Raw genomic sequence first — 23417 nt, 5'->3', positions numbered from 1 at the left:
TTTCTTTATTGTAAACCTGTAGAAAATAGAGTTTCCTTTGTTACATCTTGATAGTATATCACACTGGTCAACTTTGTTCCTGCATACAGTTGCACTCTGTAAACTTTTAGAGTTCGTTTTTAGGTGCAGAAAATTTTCTTCCCTGAGTGATACAATATAGACTGCACATGGAAAGGAGGAAACATGCCTTTCTGCTCAGTTTCTTTTTGTCAGCCATAGCAACAGCAGCGCCTAGGAATTTCTTCAAGAGTTCTTTCTCTCTAAAGCTATTTTGGCTTCAGATCTGTATTTATAGTTCATAGTCTGTTCTATGTCACTGTGAAAAATTCATGAAGCAAGTGAGAAGAAGCTGGGCTTTGGACCCAGGCCCTATTGTAAGAGGTTTTGTCAGCATCTCAAAGTGTGGGTGAACTTCCAGCCTCTGTGTATGCTTCCCAGGCATCTCCTTCATTAATATCAATTGAGCCATCTTGAGCCTCAGCTGAAGAGTGTGTTCATAGAGAAAACACAAAACAGAACCTAAAGGTAGACTCTCCCAAGCCTGTTAAGCTGAAGACAACCAGACACACCAGAAAAAGGATATTTCCCCTCAATCATGGCCCAATTAAAAGCACATAAACAACATTAGAAGGATGACCAATAACTCTTAATGTGGGTATGCAAGATGAAACACAAATGTCTTCACAGACTGGCAGAAGACATCTGAGACAGACAGATCTCTCTGGGGAGGGAGTTCCAAAGTTTTGATTCCATGATGGAGAAAGCTCTGCCTCAGGTCACCACCTGTCTAACCTGAGATGATTACCCGAGTGAGCAAGTAGATTTGTATGGGAGAAGGAATTTTTAAAAGTATGTTGGTCCCAGGCCATGCAGGGTTTTAAAGGTCAATATTAGCAGCTTGAATTGAGCCCAGAGGGAAATTGGAAGCCAGTATAGGTGGAACAAGAGTGAAATGGCATGACCCCTATGACCCAGTTCAGTTAACACTCTTACTGCTGAATTCTGTTCCAACTTTAGCTTCTGGATAGACTTCAAGGGCAGCCCTGTAGAGAGTACATTGCAGTAATCTCATCAATCTCATTACCAGGGCATACAGCATAATGTTAAGATCTTTTCTGGGCCACAGCTGCCTCACCAGCTACAGTTGGTGAATTAGCAGATTCCACAAAAATGACTACACAGCTGTCATGTGCATCCTTTGACTCTGATCCCTTCAACTCTGAGGCAGGAGTCTCAGGAATTAGGCCAACATTGTGAACTTCTTTGTGCCTCTTTACCCAAATGCTTGGTTTCTTCTCTCTTGAGTGGAATCTTGGCCCTGAGAATGCAAGGAGGACTGGTACTTTTTTTTAAACCTATGTCACTTTGATATCGCTCATTGAAAGTATCACCAATCCTACTCAAGGGACCTCCTGGGTCAGCAGAAAAATTTGAAATAAAAAAAACACAGGGAGTTTAAATCCCCCCAGTTTTTTAAAAAAGTTTTAAAAAGAGTCACATGTGAAGACAACAGTCTTCAGTTACCACAGACAGCCAGGCCTGGCCATGTTGGTGTCAGATACCAGGAATTGCACCACTGCAGCAACAGATACCCAGGCCTGTTCCTGGCTTTTAGATAAGTGGTTGGGGTGGCGGGAGGAGGAGGAAGCCTGACTGAGCTGGCAAGAGAGCAGGGCTGGAGGAGGAAGAGGAGGCCTAACTGCACTCGCTTGGTGAAGTGCCACGTGAGCTGGCAAGAGAGCAGGGCTGAGGAGGAAGAGGAGGCCTGAAGCTGTAATGGAGAGGCAAGGGGGGATCCCCTCCATGAATTTAATGGTCCCCCACTTGAGTAACAGATTCCTCAGCAGTCAGATGTTGTATTTTGACTTCCCGCATCCAAAACCTATGTAGCAGTCATACTCTCTGTGTTTCTAGTCTATCTTGCAGTGAGTTCTTGGGTTTAACTAGCTTTTAGTACACCAATTTGTGAGCAGGTTAAGAGTCTCTATTGGATACTGCAAGTGCTTTAACAGCTTATACTACAAGAAGAGTGTGATTTTTCTCAAATTCCATTATGGTGGGGGTAGCAGAGGGAAAAGGAAATAAGCAATGACTGACAAAGAGGTAAGAAAGTTTGATGGTTTTAGTTGGAAGGTATCCATGACAAAGCACTTTTAAAATAGGCTGTTATCAGGCATATATGACAAGGTATCAGTTGCTTCCGTTAGACAAGCTACTACTAGATTGCCTATTGAAGTCAAGTTCATAGCTACTAGTTGAAGGGATGAAACTCTTCAGATCTTGAAGTAACAGATTTTAACATAAAAAATGGGGAGTGTGATTGAAACACTACACTGCAGTTCCCCTTCATATAAATGTCAGGTTTCATTCCATCAACCTGACATTGGAGAAAACTTGCCTTCTGAGTGGAAAGTCTTCTTCAGTTCCTAGATGATAAACAAGACTTCCTTGGCGAATCTAACAGAAGGAGAAATGCAATGAAGGAGGCAAGACCCTAGCCACTTAAGGCTTTAAAGGTCAAAAATTAGTATTACAGTATTTGGAGAATAACAATTCAAACTTGGTTATCGTTTTAAAAGCATGTATTTCTTTTTCTCTTTCTGTTTTTAAATACATTGTTTTATTCCTCAGATATGAAGTTCTAGACCCTGAAAAATTCTCCTTAAACAATTCAGGCACAATAGTGGTGCGAGCAGCAATACAGGAAGTAAAAAAGAGTAAAAGCACTTCATTTGTAAAAGCTGGACCATCAGGAAAATCCAGGAAAAAAACTGGTAAGAGAAATAAATGGAAATATATATTGTATTTGCAATCTTGCCTTATTTAATTGCCTTTTTAAACTTACTGAATTTCTATCCTAAAATCTTCAAGTTGGGTAAAAGTATATCTTTTTAAATTATTTTAAACATTTCCAGGATTTGGACATGATTTAACAGGGTTGGTTTAGTACACACTCAAACCTGGCTCCAAAGGAACACTTGATCCACTGTCTCTTTTGTCGATCTCAGCCCTAGCTTCTTGTGTTCTTCACCCAGTCCTGATTCAGAATCTGGGCTATCATCTGAATCCATTCTGTTTTCATAACTTGCCCAATAGTCTGAGTTCTGTCCATGACTACTTCTGAATTTATTTTTCTGTTCCTGAATCTCTCATCTTAGAAAAGCCTGCTTCTGCTGACTGGCTTGTTTATTTTGTTGCATCCAATGTTCCTTTTCTGTTTCTAAATGTCTGAGAAGTTTTATCTCCTGATCCCTGTCTGTAGTTCTTTATTCTAGTCCCATTCATCCCATCTGTCTGAAGTTTTGTTTTTGTTCTGCTTCCTTTCCTCGTGGATTTTAGCCATGTCTGTCTTTCCTTATTGCTCTTGAACTCTGGAGATTCTGGTGGGTCATAGGAGGAGAGGAAGTTTTTTAAACAAAGGTACAGTAGACATTTATAGACAAACTTTTAATCAGGATGGGAAAGCACCTAATGGGTCATCCCTGCCCTATGAAACTGGCAGCCTTCTCTTGCTAAAACTACCACAGAAGGCTTTCCCACAACTTCTCTCAAGAGTTTGCTTCTTTGCTGAACTGTTCTTGCTGTTAGGGTCCAGCCCCTCTCAACACTTAACATACATGTTCTGAAGTTTAGTGGATTGAGTTTAGTCTATCTTCTTTTGGACAACCTCATAAGTATTTGAAAATGGTCTGCATATATTCTGCCATCGTCTACTTGAATCAAGTTCAGTCTGCAAGACAAAGAGTTTCCTTTTGCCATTTTCTGCATCCTTTCCTAATGGTCAACATCCTCATAGACTGTGATGTCTCAAGGTCACAAACAGTTCCCCAAATGAAATCTTTCTCATGATGAATCAACAAAAATAATGTTTTTGTGAGTCCTGGAAACAGTACTCCCCATGAATGATTCCTTCAGTTTGATACTTACTGTAGTACCATGATCATTCTCAGATATTCTGCTGCAGATTCATTGTTTTACAGTTGCATTTGCCTTTGCTGAAAACATCTCATTAGTTTATTCAATTCAATTCAACCTTTAATGGCATATGAAAATTACGAATATATTTGAAATCACTTAAAACATTTAAATATTGCTGTTTAAAATATTTTCCAGGAACTTAGCCACTGCCAGGGTAGTCAGTGGGCTACAATCACTTAACAAGAAGTGAATAGTCTGGAAGTTAGAATGGGTAAGCCCTGGAAGCAGCAAGGGGTGGATTAAAGTCATATGCAAGTTACTATGAAGGTGGCACTCCAACAGGGTATGGGATATAGTTTCAGGTGATCCGCATCCACAGCCGCATAGTCTTTGTTGCTTGGGAATTCGAAGGTATCTCCCAGAAGTAACAGCTGATGGGAAGCTGTTAAGGCGGGCTAACATGAATGCACAGCGTTGTTTGATAGATGACAGAGATGTGAGGTATTTCTGTGGATCTGTAAATTGGCTGTACTCCAAGGGAACGAGGGGAGCATTCAGCTGCCTTTGTCGGATAAAAAAGGTGATGCTCAAGATCCCTCAGCCTTTCCCGTTTTTAAAAAATATATACATTTCACTATTAATCCCTATATTGTCCAAATCGATCCCTATGGCTCTAATTTTGTCCGTGATGACTTTAAACCAGCAAAATTGGAACTGATCTTTAAAAAGGTTTAGATTTATGTCACCACAGAAGATGTAAAGTGTAATTTGAGCCAGTACTTTATGGTGGCAATCCAGGCTTCAGTCTCGACAAGTGAGAGTCCAACTTCAAGACACAAGGTTGGATAGGTAACACTATTCAGGACTCCCAAAATAATTCTCAGAAATTGTGCTTGGATTTGTTCAACATCAGATTGAAAGTCACTGATCCAAATAGGGATCCCATAGAGAATTTTAGGCAAAAGCATTGCTTCCAAGATTTTTAGGACAGCTGTTACTGACTGGTTTCCCTTTCCATAATAGAATTGAATTATACCAGACATAATACATCTGGTTGATGAAATCAAGCAGGATCTATGTAGGGACCATTTAATATTGTATTGGAAAATGACCCCAAGATATTTAAAGGATTGAACCTGTTCAATCTCAATATTATTAATTTTCCGGGAAAGACATTAGTTTATTGCCCAGTCTATGAACTGTGAATGATGATGGAAATGACTGAGGGTAACAAAATAAAAGGGATTTCTTAGTATTGGTTTGCTGCTGTTTGGTTTTGTGATCTGGAATATTTTGTTATGGAAGTAGGGTAGAAGGAGGTTGCATTTTATGCCAGTGATCTGATGATAAGTTATTTAGTGACTCTAAAGCATCAGTTTAAAATTTTGGACACTGATGGAGTAACAGAGGCTTAGCAGCTTCGTCAGAGTTTCTCTGGACTGTGAATGTATGAAAATCTCTGCTAAATTCCTTTAGCATACATCTGTATTCCAGCACAAAGAACCTTGCAACTGATTTCAGAGAATACAGTTAATTTATTTGTTTATTGTTTGTATGTGCACAGCTCCATAGCTATTCAGACACTTTGTAGACAGGCATTAGCATATGCTGTAAAACGGTGCAGTCATTTCAGAACATATCTCTGAAGGGGGAATGGATTTTTAAATTGGAACATGTTTCATCCTGAACAATGTCTATCGTAATACCTGCAGATAGTTTATTTAGTCCAGGCTAGGTTTCCTAAGTTTTAGTTTTCTTATTAACAGCATTGCAGTGCATGTGATGCTCAGCTGTCCCCTGTAAAGGTTTCCACAGTTGTGTGGTCTCATGGCAAGAGATGAATATTCCCCTGTTGCATCTCTTTGGATAGCTAATCAGAGATTAGCCCTTCCATATTTTAAGGGCTATTGCAGATTTTGTAGTTATTTCCTCAGTCTTGTACCACAGTTCTTGTCTGTTGCCGGCTGGTCTACAAATCTAGTTTTTTAGTCAAGTGTATTGGCCACAGCCATTGAGTAAATCAGGAATGGTAGAATTTTTCACTGTGGCTACATTATCATCCATTCTGGCTTTTTAAGAATACTTGTAACATTCTGGACCCTACGAAATACTGCCTGGATGTTCTATTGATGTTCTGCTCATACCAGGTCAAGACTTCCTTGCTGTTCTTTGTCCAGACACACTTGACCTGACTTCCCCTACCTTCAGCCCTGGTCCTTCCTTGCCTGCTTCTGACCCTACATTACAGAGTTCTTCCTTGGACACTGATTCCAGCTCAAGCCTACTTGACCACAATGGTTGTCTCCTCCCTGAAAGTGGGGCCTCGATGCATCCCACCAATCTGACTCAGCTGTCACCTTCTGTCACAGATACAGGTGGGTTGCTATTTTCTGGCCAGGCATCTGATAATTCTTGAATGAACGAGGAAGTTAAGGAGGAGGGTCATCTGCAGTAATAGATCCCAGGTGTCTTCTTTGAATGCAGCATATTTACAAATTTCTGATATTTCTTACTTGTTTATTATTTATAAGATTGGAATCAAATTCTTCATTTTGCCATCTCAGAACATGGAGGAAAGGATGGTTAACTTTCCTAAAAATACTCAATTGATCCTTCACTTCCCTAAAACATGATTAGTTGTCCGATTTTCAATCCAGGTTCTGACTGTCATAGAAGTCTCTCTCAAGCAGTGGATGTGATTGAGGAGGAAGCAGCTACAGACGAAATGTCAAAACCAGTAGTCCATGTGCAAAGGTGCATGATGGGGTGTGCAAGGCAGGACATGATAAATTGAGGAACAGACAGATGGGCCAACATAGGAGGCAGATGGGAGATTGTTGTTTTGCTCATACTAAGAATCCAATAGCTCCCATTGATGGTGCATTTTTCAGACCAAAGAAGAGCTTCACACATGAAAATTATATAGGAAACAATGAAGATATTTGTTTTATCTCCATAATTTGCTGACTACATTATAAGAAAAGTTGTGTGAGGTTTCTGCTCACTGTCTTAAAATGCCCAGGGGAGCCAGCTCCAGACTCTTCAGTATACTCTGTCAAAATGCTGCTGTGCCTCATAGATGTTTTATGTGAAAAATATGTAGTGAGGGAGGTTATCCTCCATTTTTTTTAATTTTCACTTTATTAAACTTCCTATCCTGATCATTCCCAGCCAATGGCTGGGCTCAAAGCAGCTAACACACATAATTTAATAACATATAACATACATTACCATGTATGTCAATAGAAACAGTAAACAATTTCAATATTAAACATTAAGAAGAAGAAGAGTTTGGATTTATATCCCCCCTTTCTCTCCTGTAGGGGCTTACAATCTCCGTGCCCTTTCCCCCTCCAACAAACAAATACCCTGTGAGGTCGGTGGGGCTGAGAGAGCTCTGAGAAGCTGTGACTAGCCCAAGGTCACCCAGCTGGCATGTGTGGGAGTGTATAGGCTAATCTGAATTCCCCCAGATAAGCCTCCACAGCTCAGGCGGCAAAGCGGAGAATCAAACCCGGTTCCTCCAGATTAGATACACGAGCTCTTAACCGCTTAATGTTTAAAAACATTAAAATCTACATAGGCAGTGATGGCAGCTAAAATCTATAGTATAAATAGGACCCCAGTTAAGGGTCCTAGTACAACTAAAATGACATCCCCCCTCCATTGTAAACTAAAATGACTAAACTAAGTGATTGATTTTGCTATGTCAAAATTATTGCTCAGTTTGCTCAATCCAAATCTGGTCCATGGATTGAAGATTTTATTATTTACTTCAAACCTAACAAGATATCTATTTGCGAATTTCCTGGATGTTCTGTAGTATATTAATTTTATATTTAGGTAAAATTGCATTGTTTTCTTGAATGTAAATTGAGTAGCTGTGAATTAGAAAGACTTCTTATCATATGCAAGCATTTTTGAACTTTTGTTCAATTGCAATATATGTTGAAAATATTAGTGATTCAATTTCTTTAAGAACTTGCTCTTAATATAACTAGTAATAATATTCTCTTTAATTCTGGATTCAGATTACTCTTCTGAGCACAGCCATAAGTCAAATGAAAAACATGTTCCTCGATCCCCATCACATATCACAGTCAAGGAACGTGAACGAGCTCTTGCCACTGCTGCTCTGCTAGATCATTTTACGAAACTATGTCTGCATCTCAGAAGAGCTGTGGTAATGTCTTTTTGAATTAATTTAATGCTCATACTATACCAGATTAAAAAATGCAGTCTCACCAATTTTGGATAATAATGTCTGTCACAAACCTTGGCTCTCAGCTGCCTTTACCTTCTCCAACTCCAGCTTTCCTTTAAGGGTTCAGCTTTGTGCTCTGTGTTGGCCAAGAATCTTGGTGGAATCTGGTGGTTTAGCCCCCTACAACAAGGAACCGCTTCCCCCATTTGGGAGTCTTTATCAGTTTAGGCTGCCACCAGCAAAAGGAATTCTTTTGATTCTGGCCTCTTTTTGTTTACTTGAAATCTATGTGTGTGCATGTATTTTGTGAGAGTGAAAAGACAGCCCTGCCAAATGTCTGCTATGGACACAGTGCCAGGATAAAAATGCGAGAATGGCCATTACTATCCCTTGGAGGCAGAGAGGTGCTTGGCAAGTCTCCCTTCAGACTGATGTTCTGTTTTTACACTGTATTGTTGGTTTCATGAAAAGGGGAGGGTACTTCAGTGACTTCAGATTGAGGAATTCCCAAGATCAGCAAAAAGCATTTTTAACCAAGAGTTAAAAGAGAGCCAGCAACTCATTCCAGGAAGCCAGGTGTCCTGAAAGGAACTGCACACCCATACAGACGGCTGTTCCTTTCATGGAAAGAAAAAGAGGACATAGTGGGGAAGCAAAAAATGAGATGCCCCCTCTGTAAATGAGAAGTCCCCCACTTGTCAATTCTAATTACCATGGTTACTACTAGAGTTGAATACACTTGTACAAGAGTGTGGCTTGGCTACGCACGTACAAAACAATTAAAACATGCCACAGTAGTTCTATTGGTCAGATCTCATATTGAGACGGGAAACTGCTAGGCTGGAAGATGGGACTGGCAGGATATAAATTTTGTTTCTTAAGAGGATTCTGCACATTATTACCAATTTGTCCATTCGCAGTTATCAGGGAGGGATGGTGGTATGATTCTTACCTTTCTCAAATAGGCATTGAGGTATGTATTGATGTAATAGTTTTGTTGCATAAATATAAAAGTAGAGGCTTATTAACATTTTAGGTCTTAATAAAAGTAGCCAATAAACTACTGGCACATAATTGTTATGAGAAATACATGCAGTTATGCAGTCCACTTCTGATCTTTGAAATAAATTCAATAGGGCTACTGGTAAGTAAGGTACTCTCAATTGAATCTTTGATCATTTAAAATAATTATTTCTGTTTTCTTGTTGATGCCATTCGGTAGGGACGTTTCAGGTGGGTAGCTGTGTTGGTCTACAGTAGAACAGTAAGATTCAGTTCCAGGAACACCTTAAAGACCAAGACCAATATTTCCAGGTTGTAAGCTTTTGAGATTGGAAGCTCCCTTTCATCAGAGCTGTTGTTCTGTTGCGGTGCTAATACACCCAACATTGATTGTATGGACATCTCTGATTGCTGGCTTTCAAATCCACATTTTCATTTATGCATCAGGTTACTGCTCATCGTGGTGGCCACTGGACATTGCTTCAGAATGCCTGCCGAAATCTTTGGAACTACACTCAGGAAATACAGGCAATGGCTGAAAATTTACATGGACCATTTCCTATTACAAGGGATATTTTACTTAATACTATTTGGTTACCATACTACATGGCATCAGATTCACTGCTTGATATGATAACTGAGCTTCAGCTCACCAATTCTATTAAGGTAGATATATGTTAATTATTTTTCAGTTTAAAACTGGCTAAATAGCAATCATCAGCAGACATTCCTTCTTTTTTCTTGCTCCTCACATTTGCCCATAATCCTGTGGCCTTATTTGTAGCATCACAACTTAGCTTTTAAAAACACTATTAAAATGAGACATTCATAATCTTTATTATATATTCCATTTTCTAATATTCTATAAAATATATGAGTTTTAGTAAAATGGTTGATAAACACAGTATTGAAGGTAAACCTTAAAAGATTTGTATACCTATGAATGAAGGTGTGAACATACATCATGTGTATGTTTGGTGTATGGGCAGCGTCATCCACAAGCTGGGCACCTGGCTGCCACCCCCAAAGAGGCCTCCCAGCAGCATGGGGAAGTAAAAAAGTTTCCTTGCTGCCACAAAGCCTCTATGGCCGCAGTAGCCTTACACCAGTCAAAAGGGGACCTGAAGTGGCTTACAACATTCTCCCTGTCTCTATTTTATCCTTACAACAATCATATGAGATAGGTTAGACTGAAAATGTCCCAAGGTAACCCAGCACCCTTCCATAGTCTCAGAGATCCTGACCTAGACTGATACTCTGACATCTGAAATGGGGACTCAGCCATCCCACCCCTTCCACCCTTTCACAACCCCACTGGTAATCCCTGTTGTATAATCCTTTCTGTTCTCTTGTATAGATTATTGAAGATGAAGGAGATTTCTGTGTTCCAAGTTGCGTAGGAGGCATTGCTGAAGATGAAGGTGGTTTTAATTTGTTTTTTGAAAATCCACTTGATGATGTGAACATTGTTGACTTGAAAGGAGTACATGACTTGATCCTGAGAACTTTAGAAATTCTGTTTCATTTGAAGAAGTGGGAATCTTTAGCATGCTTAGCCCTGCAATTTAACACTCTTACACAGTAAGTAACATATGTGTCCTTTCAGGAAAGGAAGGGATCGTTTATTTGGAATATTTTAAATGTAGTATTTCTCTGGCCCTTTCTAGTGAGAGATATACAGAGCTAGTGACTCCTTTGCTGGTGTTTGCTCAGAGGCAGCTGCAGGAAAGAATTCAACATCTTAAAGACCCTGAAAGCTCTCAGCTTGATTTCAAGCCAGTTTTCTTTGACAGTGACTCTGTAAACAAGGTGAGAATGTTGTGCTTACACTCCTTAAATACATGCAAGACATTGATAACTTGTTGTATTGGAACTCTGTTGTCAAACAGTGCTCTCAAATTCAACTGGCTGTGCTTACATTTTTGTTAATGTAAATTAATAGAACATCAGTAACTGATGGTGAATATTGGTTTTATTTTATTTTTTCATATTTGCCTGGTATTTTCCAGCCACAACTGGGGATTCAGTCTTTTCAAAAGTTGAATTTATGAATCTAAATAGTGACTTAAAAGCCTATGATTATGTATTCAAGTTCGAAAGTATTAACAGATTTGACCGCTTGAGAAATATTCTCTTAGGTGCCTTGCAGACACTACTTTGCGACCAAGCTGCCTGTTGTTGGAAAACGTAATGCAAGATCACCTGAACACCATTTCCACAAATCAGGTCAGAGCATATACTGATTGTTTGTCAATAAAAAGGTTTTCTTTTGAAGTCCTTTTAAATTTCTAAAATGATATTTTTGTGTGTATAGCGAAAGACCATGTGTCAACCACATACAGGTCATATTAGCCACAGACACTCCAGCATTTTAAATTACGTTGTGATAATCTTATTAAAACTTTATTTTTAGGAGTTTGTGATAAGTAAAGCATACTGTTGGTTTCACAGTATGTTATTTATTTGAAACTCTTGTGCTAGGGTGTCCCCACATTGGCTACCCATAGAACAAAGTCATTTAGATTTCATATTGTCATAATTATAAAGACAGAATCATTTTAAATTTTCCAGAGTAAATGGATGAATATATTTTAATGTTTCATGTAAATTCAGTGGATGTAAAACATAAAAGCTTTGCTTATGCAGGGTATGCAATAGTCATTTGTACGACTGTCCTAAGTTATCAAAACACAGTTCTTTTTAAAATTATCTTTTTATTACATCCTTTTAAATCTCTTTATTATATTCTTTTAGGTGACAATTTAGCAAGATCACTTGTTTCTGTTCCTCTGAATGTGACAGATTCGCTGAAATGTTTCCGAGAGAGCCTAGAAAAATCAAAACACCATAGCAGAGCCCTTAAATATAGCAGGAAATTGCTTTCATTATTTCTTGCTGATACACAAGGTAAACTATTTTTCTTAATTAACAAATAGGTCTGTATACCATGATGAATGTATTTCAAACTTGGGCAAATTTCATTTATTTGCTTTGATGTTTATGCCCCACTTTTCTTCCCAATGTGAATCTGAAGGGGTTTACAACATCATTCTTCCCTCTTCCATTTTATCCCCACACAGTCTGTAACTTAGGCCCCTTCCGCATGGAGGCGGAAGGGGTTGGGTCGGCGTAATCCAGAACTGGCTGGGACGACGGCGCGCAGAGCGCCGTCGCCCGGCCGACCTGGCTTGTCCCTGGCCCTCCGGCACGTCGCCGAGGCCTGGAGACACGCCCCCCAGCCCTGCGCGCCTGCTTGAGCGTTGCAGGGCAGGGGGGCGTGTCCCCAGGCCTCAGCGACGCACCGGAGGGCCAGGGACCAGGTAAGTGACGGGTGGGAGTGGGGGGGGGGAGGGCGCCTTGGAGCCGCTGCTGTTCGCACGGCAGCGGCTCCAAGCTGGCATTTCCAAACAACCTCGCTCCCCGAGCGAGGTTGGGAAATGCCGGCTTCGTGCCGGTCGGGCGACGCGGCTGCGAAGCAGCTGCGCCCCCTGTGCGAATGGCTCCCTGGGGACGGCGTTTTTGCCGTCCCCAGGGCGCCATAAAACGCCCGTGCGGAAAGGGCCATAGTTTAGGTTGAAAATGGGTGACTGGGCCAAAGTCACCCAGTGAACTTCCACCTCATGAACTTCCATCTCTGGTAGAGATTTGAACCCAGGTCTCTCAGATCATAGTCTGATGCTAATGGCAATGCCACACTTTAAACAGAAAAGATAATGACTAATCTAGATACTCATTTGATATAATGTAACATGTCAGTTTAGTGTTTTGAAATGCTAATTTATTCTGCTAATGAAGTTTATGTTAATTTTAAAGGCAAAGTATTCACAGCATAGTTGTTCAAAGGTTTGAAATTCAAATTTCTGAACATATTTACAATAAGAAAACAAGGGAAGTTAAATCCTTTTTCATGGTTTGTTTTAAAGGATGAGTGGGGAAAAGTGTCAGCAGAGATAATTTTGTAACACTTAGCACCAAATCGTAAAAACCATTGAAATTTCTTGATCTCGTTCAAACTTTCTTGGCTCGTGTATTTTCAGTAAATTAATTATTTTTCTCATCTAGAACACTTTGGAATTTTAAACACAATTTTAAAAAGCCAGATGACTTTATCTGGGAAAGTCGGATTTATTATGGGAGATGAGTTGACGTATCAGCCAGAACCACCTGATCTGTCTGAAGAAAGTTTTACTTTTCTTAGTATGGTTCAAAGCAAGTCAATTCCCTGGTCAAAACTGTCAGTAGTCGTCTCCTCATATGAGTATACACTTGGTAAGATTTATTTGCTTACATGCAAGAATATGTTACTGTTGCCTGTCTCTGAATAGTAACTCCCTGGAATTCCTTGCTAGTCTCCCATTCAAATACTAACCACAGCCAACCCTGCTTAGCTTCTGAGATCTGACGAGATCAGACTGACAAGGACTATCAGAGTCAGGGCAGTCTTTATTTCCTCTTACAATAATAGGAAGCTGCAAACTTATGGTTTTGTTTACATAAAATCCAAAGTACTATCACATTCAACAATATTTAGGACTATGTTTCACTATTTTCTGAATTCTCCATTATTTTATACATTAATTCCATTCTAACTATTTTCACACATTTACTATTTTTCCTTCAAATTGGTGAAAAACAGAAGCTCTTCAAATCGGTGACCAGCAAGGCCTCAGAGTGCAGGCTCTTCATGAACTTGGAAATCTTCATTTTTGTACAGGAAACAAAAGGTATATTCCATCTGTAGTGCAGTAGGTACAAAATGGTGCTCTTCTTAAATTTTTGTTATTTTATAATTTTTCTTCTTTATAAAGCCAGAAACAACTGTGGCAGGCTGAGAATTGAGGCAAAGAAGCATGGATGTAGAAAAGCCATTACACCTTTCTTCTCTGGTAATTTTTCAAGTAAACATGACTTTGTCCGAGCTGCTTTTCAACATTTGGGGAAAATATACCTTTTACGGAGGATTTGTAAAAGCAGGCAGAAGAGGGTAGTTGTAGCTGAATAATAACCAGAAAAATAATGAACATCTTTTCATATCTGTTCTTCTCCCACCCTGATTTGTTCTTTGTGTAACATGTACAAGGGCAGAGCAAGGGGGAACTGCACCTGGGGTACACATGAGCCCTGAGCCCCTGATGTGGTGCTGCCTACCCCTCCATGCCTCCTCCACACAACCTCCATGGCCACGCCCCCCCCAATGGCACCTGGGGCATCATCCCCCCTACCCTGTTGACATAACGCCACTGAACATGTAATTGGAACCTGGCATGGTCACTGGAGAGAATATTTGAGATTAAGAATGTTGAACTAAAAATTCTCATTTTCCTAAATTAAGTGACAGTGCTTGATTTCTTTGTATTCTGAGTTAGGGTGGATAGGCTTCCATATCATCATCTTTTGTCTTGAATTTTTACATTTTTTGTTTCTGCAGGTTTCAGTGTAGTTTGGTAAGATTTACTGTAATTTTCATTGAAAGCTTTGATAGCATGTTTTGGAATCAGGAATGTTGTTGCAGTCTCCAGCTCTCCAAGGTCATCAGTTACACCCTGGCTCCTAGGAGGACCCCAGTCTTTGGGTGAACTGTGTAACTGCTTCCAAAAAGAGTCAAAATGTACCACGAAGTTTAACCTTTTCATCTAAATCAGTTTTTAGAGACCAGCAGGAAGGAATATTTAACTAACCTAGAAAGTCTTTGTAGAGCAAGACAGGATGTCTTACTGTGTGTGGATTCCACTTGGTTTACAAAAAGACACTTGACCCAAAAAAAAATTCTTATAAAAATCTTTTTTTTAGTTTACTAAGAGGCTAGTAACCCTTAATAGCATCAATTTTAACAACAGCAAAATAATATACAAAATATTGGTTTACAGCCAAAAGAAACACTATAAAAACTAACAATAATAAGATAAACAGTAACTATTTATATAACATTACATTTCATGCATTAAGCAAATCAGAAAAAATAAGTTCTAAAATATGGAGCAAACCAGCAAAAGGGAATTCCCTGAGAGTCAGGAATAACAGTGGTAATAGTTGTACAATCATGACAGGCAGTTATAGAACAAGCCAGCCAATAAAATCATTTTACTCATTAAACATGGGCTGCTGACATTATTACTTAACAAATGCCAGGTGGTAAGGCTTCAAGTAACAATGGAATGTAACTGTTACTGTTACAATTATCCTACTGGGTCAAAGTAGCCCTAAACAATAAACAAGCTTATTGATAAACTAAATGCTACTAAATCCCCTGGCCCAGATTGCATTCATCCAAGAGTTCTTAAAGAGCTCAAGCATGAAATTGCTGATCTTCTCACATTAATATGCAACTTATCCCTGAAATCAGGCTCCATCCCTGAAGACTGGAAGATGGCCAATGTCACACCAATCTTTAAGAAAGGGTCTAGGGGGGACCCAGGAAATTACAGGCCAGTCAGTTTATCATCTGTTCCTGGTAAATTAGTAGAATCTATCATTAAAGATAAAATTATTAAACATGTAGAAAAGCAAGACCTGCTGAGGAAGAGTCAGCATGGCTTTTGTAGAGGCAAGTCCTGTCTTACAAACTTACTAGAGTTCTTTGAGGGTGTAAACAGACATGTGGATAAGGGGGAACCAGTGGACAGTGTCTACTTGGATTTCCAAAAGGCTTTTGACAAAGTTCCTCATCACAGACTGTTGAGAAAACTCAGCAATGAAGGAATAAGAGGGGAAGTCTTCCTATGGATTAAAAACTGGTTGAGGAACAGGAAACAAAGGGTGGGTATAAATGGGAAGTTCTCACAATGGAGAGATGTCGGGAGTGGTGTCCCCCAAGGATCCGTTTTGGGACCAGTGCTCTTTAACTTATTCATAAATGACCTGGAAGTAGGGGTGGGTAGCGTGGTGGCCAAGTTTGCAGATGATACCAAATTATGTAGGGTGGTGAAAACCACAAAGGATTGCGAAGAGCTCCAAGCGGACCTTGATAAATTAGGTGAGTGGGCTAAGAAATGGCAAATGCAGTTCAATGTAGCAAAATGTAAAGTGATGCACATAGGGGCAAAAAATCCAAACTTCACATACACGCTACAGGGGTCAGTGCTATCAGTCACAGACCAGGAAAGGGATTTGGGCGTCTTAGTGGATAGTTCCATGGGAATGTCAACTCAATGCATGGCAGCTGTGAAAAAGGCAAACTCTATGCTGGGGATAATTAGGAAAGGAGTTGATAATAAAACTGCAAGGATTGTCATGCCCTTATATAAAGCAGTGGTGTGACCGCACTTGGAGTACTGTGTTCAGTTCTGGTCGCCACATCTCAAAAAGGATATTGAAGAGATAGAAAAAGTGCAGAGAAGGGCAACAAGGATGATTGAGGGACTGGAGCACCTTCCTTGTGAGGAGAGGCTACAGCATTTGGGACTCTTTAGTTTGGAGAGGAGGCGTCTGAGGGGGGATATGATTGAAATCTATAAAATTATGCATGGGGTAGAAAATGTTGACAGAGAGAAAATTTTCTCTCTTTCTCACAATACTGGGGGGAAGAATAAGGACTAATAAAAGGAAACACTTCTTCACGCAACGTGTGATTCATGTTTGGAATATGCTGCCACAGGAGGTGGTGATGGCCACTAACCTGGATAGCTTTAAAAAGGGTTTGGACAGATTTATGGAGGAGAAGTCAATATATGGCTACCAATCTTGATCCTCCTTGATCTGAGATTGCAAATGCCTTAGCAGACCAGGTGCTCAGGAGCAGCAGCAGCAGAATGCCATTACTTTCATATCCTGCATCTGAGCTCCCAACGGCACCTGGTGGGCCACTGTGAGTAGCAGAATTAACAAGAGGCAGATATCATGGCATCCCACAGGAGAACAGGACTTGTTCCTGCGCAGCGGGCCTACCTGAAACAACTGAACACGTGCTCCTTCATTGTAAAGATTTGGCAGTCTATCGGTTGCTTTTTCTCGAGGCCATCTTGAAGAAATTTTCAGTGAGATCAGACAAGGAAATAGTTTCATACTTGCTTAGTGACCATCATCCCCACACTACTGAATCAGTTGCCAGGTTTTTAACAAAGGCACTTGGATTAAGGGTGAAACCTTTGTGGAAATTTTAGTCAATTGGTTTTAACCTAATTTGTATTTTACCACTTTTTATATGCCATTAAAGGTATTGTATTTGTATTTGTATTTGAGTAGCAGAATGCTGGACTAGATGGACTCTGGTCTGATCCAGCAGGCTAGTTCTTATGTTCCTATGTTCTTATCACAGCTGCAAAGGATGAGGGGCAACATTATAAGGGAGATTTTTCCGAAAGAATAAGAGCCTCTCAGTCAAGGCTGTAGTTTTGCTGAGATGGACAATTTCTCCACAGTCTTGTTTTAGGTCTATGACTCTGCCTCCTGTGTGTAATTTTACAATTTTAACAATATTGTCTGGGCCTGATTACATCTGCACTCAAAAATTAAATGCAAAACAAAACTACCTTTATTTGTCATTTTCTAAAATGCCAGCAGTATAAATAATGGTATGTTAATGCATTACAGAGCTGCTTTCAAATGCTGGACTCAAGGCCTTGATGGAGTCCTCAAGATAGACGACACACTTCATCGCTGGCATGAGCTAGCTGGCTCGTCAGAGAATGCCATTGGCAACTTGGCAAATAGATCTCAAGGTTACTGTGAGAAATTCATTGTTCGAGCTGGAATTTGGGGATGCATTCAAGGAGCTGTGTTAGCAGCTAAAATTGCTCAGTGAGTATTTTATTTAATTTTTAACTCAGTTTTCTCAGCCAGCGGTCCTAGAGGTCTTTGCAAAATTTACATAAATGTGTGCGTATATAGAATGCTTCCCAAAAAGTATTTTTTAAAAGCCAGCCAAGGGATACAAGATATACAAAAATGTATTGTTATTTTGTACACAGAACACCCCAGGTTCAATCCTCAGCAACTGATCAAAAGGGTTAGAAAATGGTGTTGTGGAGAACCTCTTCCTGGGACCCTGAAGAATTGCTTTGGTCAGAGTAAATAATACTGACCTTGATAAACCACTGGTCAGACTCGGTGTGAGGCAGCTTCATGTGTGTTCATGATATACCCTTGTGTGCAATCTTTTCCCCCACATGAAGATTGTCCGCACTAGATCAGTATGTCAGTCTACCATTTTACATTTATCTGATAGAAATGAAAGTATCACACTTTCTTCCCTAATTTTTGTTTATCAATTGAAATCTGAGTTAATTATCTTAACTGTAAACACTTGCAATAGTTATATGGCAAACATCAACATCATGACTGCCAGTAAGGTATATAGTTCTGTGGCGTACATTAAAATCATGGCCACCAGTGCACTCCTAAGCAGAGCTTCACCCTTCTGAGCCCATTGAATTCAAGATATTGAAAAGGGTCTAATTCTGCTTAGGACTACACTGTGATCTGCTTCTTGCAACAAAGTGCTGGCTGGAGAAGTGAAGGGATGCTCCTGTTCCTGCCATATACCTGGTCTCTCCTCTTCATCTTCATGTCTTTGGTGTAGTTCCACATGAGTCTGCTCAGGCACAGGTCAGCCATGAAGATTGATTTTTAAAGCTTCTAGAATATTCAGTATTCAAGACACCTCCCCCTGCCTTCCATTTCAATCCAAAAACAGAGCCCTTCCCACCTAAATAGCCATGTGACTGAGGTGGGGAGTGCTCTTGTCCGTCAGTTCTGTCTTTACTACTGCAGAGAGGAGATGTATTCAATAGCTTTTCTTCATCTCAGAGGTATTCTGTGGCAAGAGAGGAGGAATTATGGCCTTGTTTAAGAAATGCCAAAAGTGTGGTACAAAAATGGCTCAAAACAACAAGGACTCTGAATGATTAATCTATCTAGGGTAGTGGTGGTGAACCCAATTGGCCATGCTGGAAGGGGCTGATGGGAATTGTAGTCCATAACATCTGGAGTGCCAAAGGTTCGCCACCACGGATCTAGGGGAAGGGCACAATTCTACAGCTTGCTGAGTGGGTTATTTAAAAGTGGCCCTATGGGAGAAATCCTTAGTGGCACCTGAGAAACAAGTTTAAAAACTGCAAAAAAGGGCTTGTGCACCTTCGGTGGAGTCTGTCCCAGCTTCTCCATTGTTCTCCTTGCTAATAGGATCCCATCAACCCAGAAGCCTGCCTCAAAGCTTCTCACCAGAAAGTCAAAGTGTGTTATCCTGTGGTTGGCTCAATCCCCAAAATTTCCTCAAGGATGGCTGTCACCCTCCTTAATGCTGCCCGGTGACTTCCCCTCAACACCATACTCTGTCTGCAGCTTAGTACTAAAGCACACCATCACCTTGACATCAGCTTGACATCAGCGATATATCACATCTCAGTGCCAAAGCTGATGCTGCCTTGGTGCCAAACTCCTCCACCACTCTGATACTGTAAACCCAACACCTCAATGTCAAAACTCCTCTCCAAATAATGGAGGGGATCTGAATGATCAACCATCAACACTGTTGCCTTTGCTGGGTCTAGTTGATTTCTGGTTGTCAGATAATGATGTCATGGAAGTTTCCTCATCAGTTTCTGCAGTATTGGACTGCTGAGGTTTTAGGGCACCATCTTACCAACTGGCCCAGGATTCCTTATCATGCCCCTCTGGTACCCCCAAGGACCATGGAACTTTTACCCATCAATGTGCATGCCTCATGGGATCTATCTCACAGCTTTCCAGAATGGTAAGGTGTGATCTTTGCTTTGTATCAAAGATGCAACAAGCAGTCTCCAGCCTCAATACAACCATACCTCCTCCCACACAGCCAGGAAAACCCACAACAACCAGTTGAATCTGGCCATGAAACCCTTCAACAATACACCCAAAGAAGTTTTTAAGGGGCCTTATAATTTCTACCCTCCTCAATAGAGATTATCTTTAGTTTTGTTTGGTACCTCAATAGAGTTTATCTTTAGTTTTATTCCAATTTGTGTACAAACAATTTGAACCGTTAGCATCATGTGATTTGTCTTCGTCATTCAAGACTGCATTTTTGGTAGCCATAATTTTGGGACACAGGGTGGAAAAACTGTGTGCTTTACACCATGATCCCTCCTCCCTTACCAAATTCCACTGGAACAAAGAAATCTTATGCCCTAGTATGAAGTTTCTCCCCAAGATAGTCTCTAAATTCCACACATAGCAAAATATTTATTTAATTTGTTTGTTTATAATCCAGCCAGTGTTCTTTCCATATCCTCAAATATTGTCTGAACAAACTGCAAAGGTTAGTTGTTAGAAGAACATTACTGCTTTATTTGCTACCTACAATGACTTTTAGATAGAACGATAATCTCTTCATATATTTTAGAGGTCAGAAGAAGAGAAAGACAGTCTTGACACTGACCCTCTCTAGATGGGTGGTAACCATAGTGAAACTGGCTTATAAAAAGGTCGAGTGTCCTTTGCCACTCAATACTGACTCCAAATATCATCCACTGCTTTCTGCTCCAGGATCAATCTATGAGATGTCTATAGAGCAAGTGACTTGGTTGCCACCTTCCAGGTTTGTGAAGCACTATTCCCGTGGTGGCGAACCTTTGGCACTCGAGATGTTATGGACTACAATTCCCATCAGCCCCTGCCAGCATGGCCAATTGTCCATAACATCTGGAGTGCCAAAGGTTCGCCACGACTGCGACTATTCCATCAATTTGGATTCCAGAAATGAAGTGGCTGTTGGAGAGCAGTTTTACAATATTTTTTTCCAATGGATAACCTACACCTGCCTACTCAGTAAGTGAGCTTGCTATTCTCCCTTAAGGGACTTCACAGAAGACATGAAGATAAAAACAAGGTTGCACTTGCCTATAACTGTTCATGGACTGTCTTCAGTGCAGGCACACGTCCATCTCTCCTTTACCTGCTGTGGGCTTCCTGGAGCTATATTAATGGAATCTGTCTGTTTCATTGTAGTGAAGGGAGGAATGCTGGCCTCACTTCCATCACATGACCATTTATGTGGGAAAAACCCCGATTCCAGCTGTAGGTGGAGAGGAGGCAGAGCATATCTGAATGCTGAATCTTCTAGAAGCTTTAGAACATTAATCTCTGAGGCTGGCCTGCACATGTACAGTCCATGTGTGCCCCCATAGAAGACTCTTGCCTAAAAAGTTACTAAGTTGTGTGTGGGGTGGGGAATATTATTCCGCTGCCTCAATGTGTATGGAGAAATGTGTACTGAGAGATCATTATGATGTAATTATCTTGTTGGAATGGAGAAGGAATGATTTTCTTTTTCAAGCTAAAAGAATGTTAACACCAGTTAGGTTAAAACAGCCATTTTTAATCTTTTGCTTATATTCTGCACTTAGGCACATCTTGTTACATGATATAAAATTAAGGACCAAAGCTTGCATTTTATCTGCTCTGCTCTTCAAGGTAATCAATATATTTTAATTTTAGACCTTAGTAATTAGAAACATTATTTTCAATATTTTTACCTGCAGCGGTATGTAAACTATTAATCAAAGGAAAGATTGTACTGCAAGAGACCGATTGACACACAGATTGATAATATGTTTAGAAATGTTCATGATCAATGTATAAAAATTATTTGTTATGAAATAGCAGTGAAGCACTTCCCTGTTGAAGAACATGTAGCTAAATAGCTGGGTGTAGTTTGCTGGAGCTCTGGCCGTTAATGCTATAGCTCTGCTCCAGATATCCCCAGGAGCAGGAACAGATGCTACTGCCAGCGTTGGTAGTGCCAGTCATCTGTTAGAGAGAAAAGAAACTTGGAATCATTCTCCGTCCCCATGAACAGGTAAACTGTCCTTTGAAAGCTGACAATGTGGAACACCTGATTGACATTTCTGTTCCTTTTATGTTGGTAAATTCTAATGCAGAAACATATTTGAGGATGAAAGCCAGCTTCTGCATGGACACTGCTCTCATTGGATCCAGGGCCATGGCATTTCAGTATCTGTAACTGGGAGTTCAAAATAGTAAGGGTTGGATACTTTGCCTCCTTTCCACTACAGCAAGAAGCATTCTGCTTGCCGTAGAGGTTCTGCTGATACAATAAGAGATGATTTTAAACAAACCTGTAAAACACCCCTGGTTTGCAGAAAATTTTAAAATGAAACAAAAACTCTCCATGTTTGGTGGGGGGAGGGATAATTCCCCCCCAAAATAGAAGGTAATTCCCACACACAAAAAATAGAAGTAGCACCTGCACAATAATAGAAGTAGCACAAAACAAATGCCCTGAAGACAAAAACAAAAATATCTCCAGCCTTCAAGCCTTGATTTCTTCAGTAAAAGGCAGTGGGAAGGGCACAGCCATTTACCAGGGCTGTTTTGGCCTTTGAGGGAGGACTCACCAGGGCCAGGCCCACCAGTAACCACCAGGTGACTTGCTACCATGTGATTTGCATGACTCATCCAGGCCTAGCTGCCTGCTACTATTCAACAGCAGCAACTCAATGGTAGTCAATGTGTTGTAGTGGTTAAGATCTGACAGACAACTCTGCTGTGAAAGCTCACTAAGTGACCTTGAGCCCTTTATACATTCTTAGCCAATCTTACCTCAAAGGGTTGTTGTGAGGATAAAGCACAGGAGAGGAGAATAATGTATGCTGCTTTGGGTCCCCATTTGTGGAGAAAAGTAAGATAAATGTATGCTTTAGAATATTCTGTCCCAAAGAACCACAAGATTGGCACAGACTAGATGTTACAAGAACCCTGTATTTCTAATTATAAGAATACCAGCTGTGGCTGGAAGCTTTGTTGGTGTTCTCTAAAAAGAAAATAAGTGTATAGAAGAACTGTCTAAATTCAAGGAAGCAGCAGGACTGCCTTCTGGGCAGAGGGGAAAGTTCAGCTTTCCTGGATCCGTGTTGCTTGGTTAAGGGGGTTATCACCATGGTAGCCTTTGGGGAAAGGTCTCTTTGAAATGAGGTTTGCAAGGAGCATCAGTATACATGTATACGTTTACTAGGGTCTACAAGTTGGATCTCATATCTTCAACCTTACAGTCTTTAGACTGAGGATTTTTGGGTGAGCCGTGTTCTTCCTCTGTCACAGGGATATTACCCACGTGGATGCTCTCTGAACAGCAGTGGCACAACCCAGGAGCCACAAAAGAAATGTATTCACGTCCTTTCCTTGAACTCTCAGATGGTTCCTTTAAAAAAGAAGCCCTCCAAGCCCAACAGTGCTCTGCCACCACAAAAATGGGTGCCCAATAAGTTTCATTTTATAATTAATAACTTTCTAGCTATGCTTCAGGTTTTTGGATAGTTTTCAGTTTCACATTCAAGCCCAAATCTGTCTTGAATAGTAT

The 23417-nt window shown here is 40.4% G+C and overlaps 1 protein-coding gene across 1 annotated transcript in view; it reads left to right on the top strand.

Annotated features, from left to right (window-relative positions):
* CFAP54 (cilia and flagella associated protein 54) overlaps positions 1–23417 on the top strand; it is a 177571-nt gene that overhangs the window by 84778 nt on the left and 69376 nt on the right. Inside the window, exons 35-46 of the mRNA XM_048500704.1 lie at positions 2632–2774; positions 6066–6293; positions 7950–8101; positions 9572–9790; positions 10482–10705; positions 10792–10933; positions 11263–11350; positions 11879–12031; positions 13187–13393; positions 13761–13848; positions 17654–17860; positions 21445–21511. Coding sequence (XP_048356661.1) covers positions 2632–2774; positions 6066–6293; positions 7950–8101; positions 9572–9790; positions 10482–10705; positions 10792–10933; positions 11263–11350; positions 11879–12031; positions 13187–13393; positions 13761–13848; positions 17654–17860; positions 21445–21511 — 1918 coding nt within the window. The remainder of the gene's footprint in view (positions 1–2631; positions 2775–6065; positions 6294–7949; positions 8102–9571; positions 9791–10481; positions 10706–10791; positions 10934–11262; positions 11351–11878; positions 12032–13186; positions 13394–13760; positions 13849–17653; positions 17861–21444; positions 21512–23417) is intronic.

Source organism: Sphaerodactylus townsendi, linkage group LG06, assembly GCF_021028975.2.
Source record: "Sphaerodactylus townsendi isolate TG3544 linkage group LG06, MPM_Stown_v2.3, whole genome shotgun sequence".
NCBI classification, from domain to species: Eukaryota; Metazoa; Chordata; class Lepidosauria; order Squamata; family Sphaerodactylidae; genus Sphaerodactylus; species Sphaerodactylus townsendi.
This window is presented reverse-complemented; position numbering and strand designations above follow the sequence as displayed.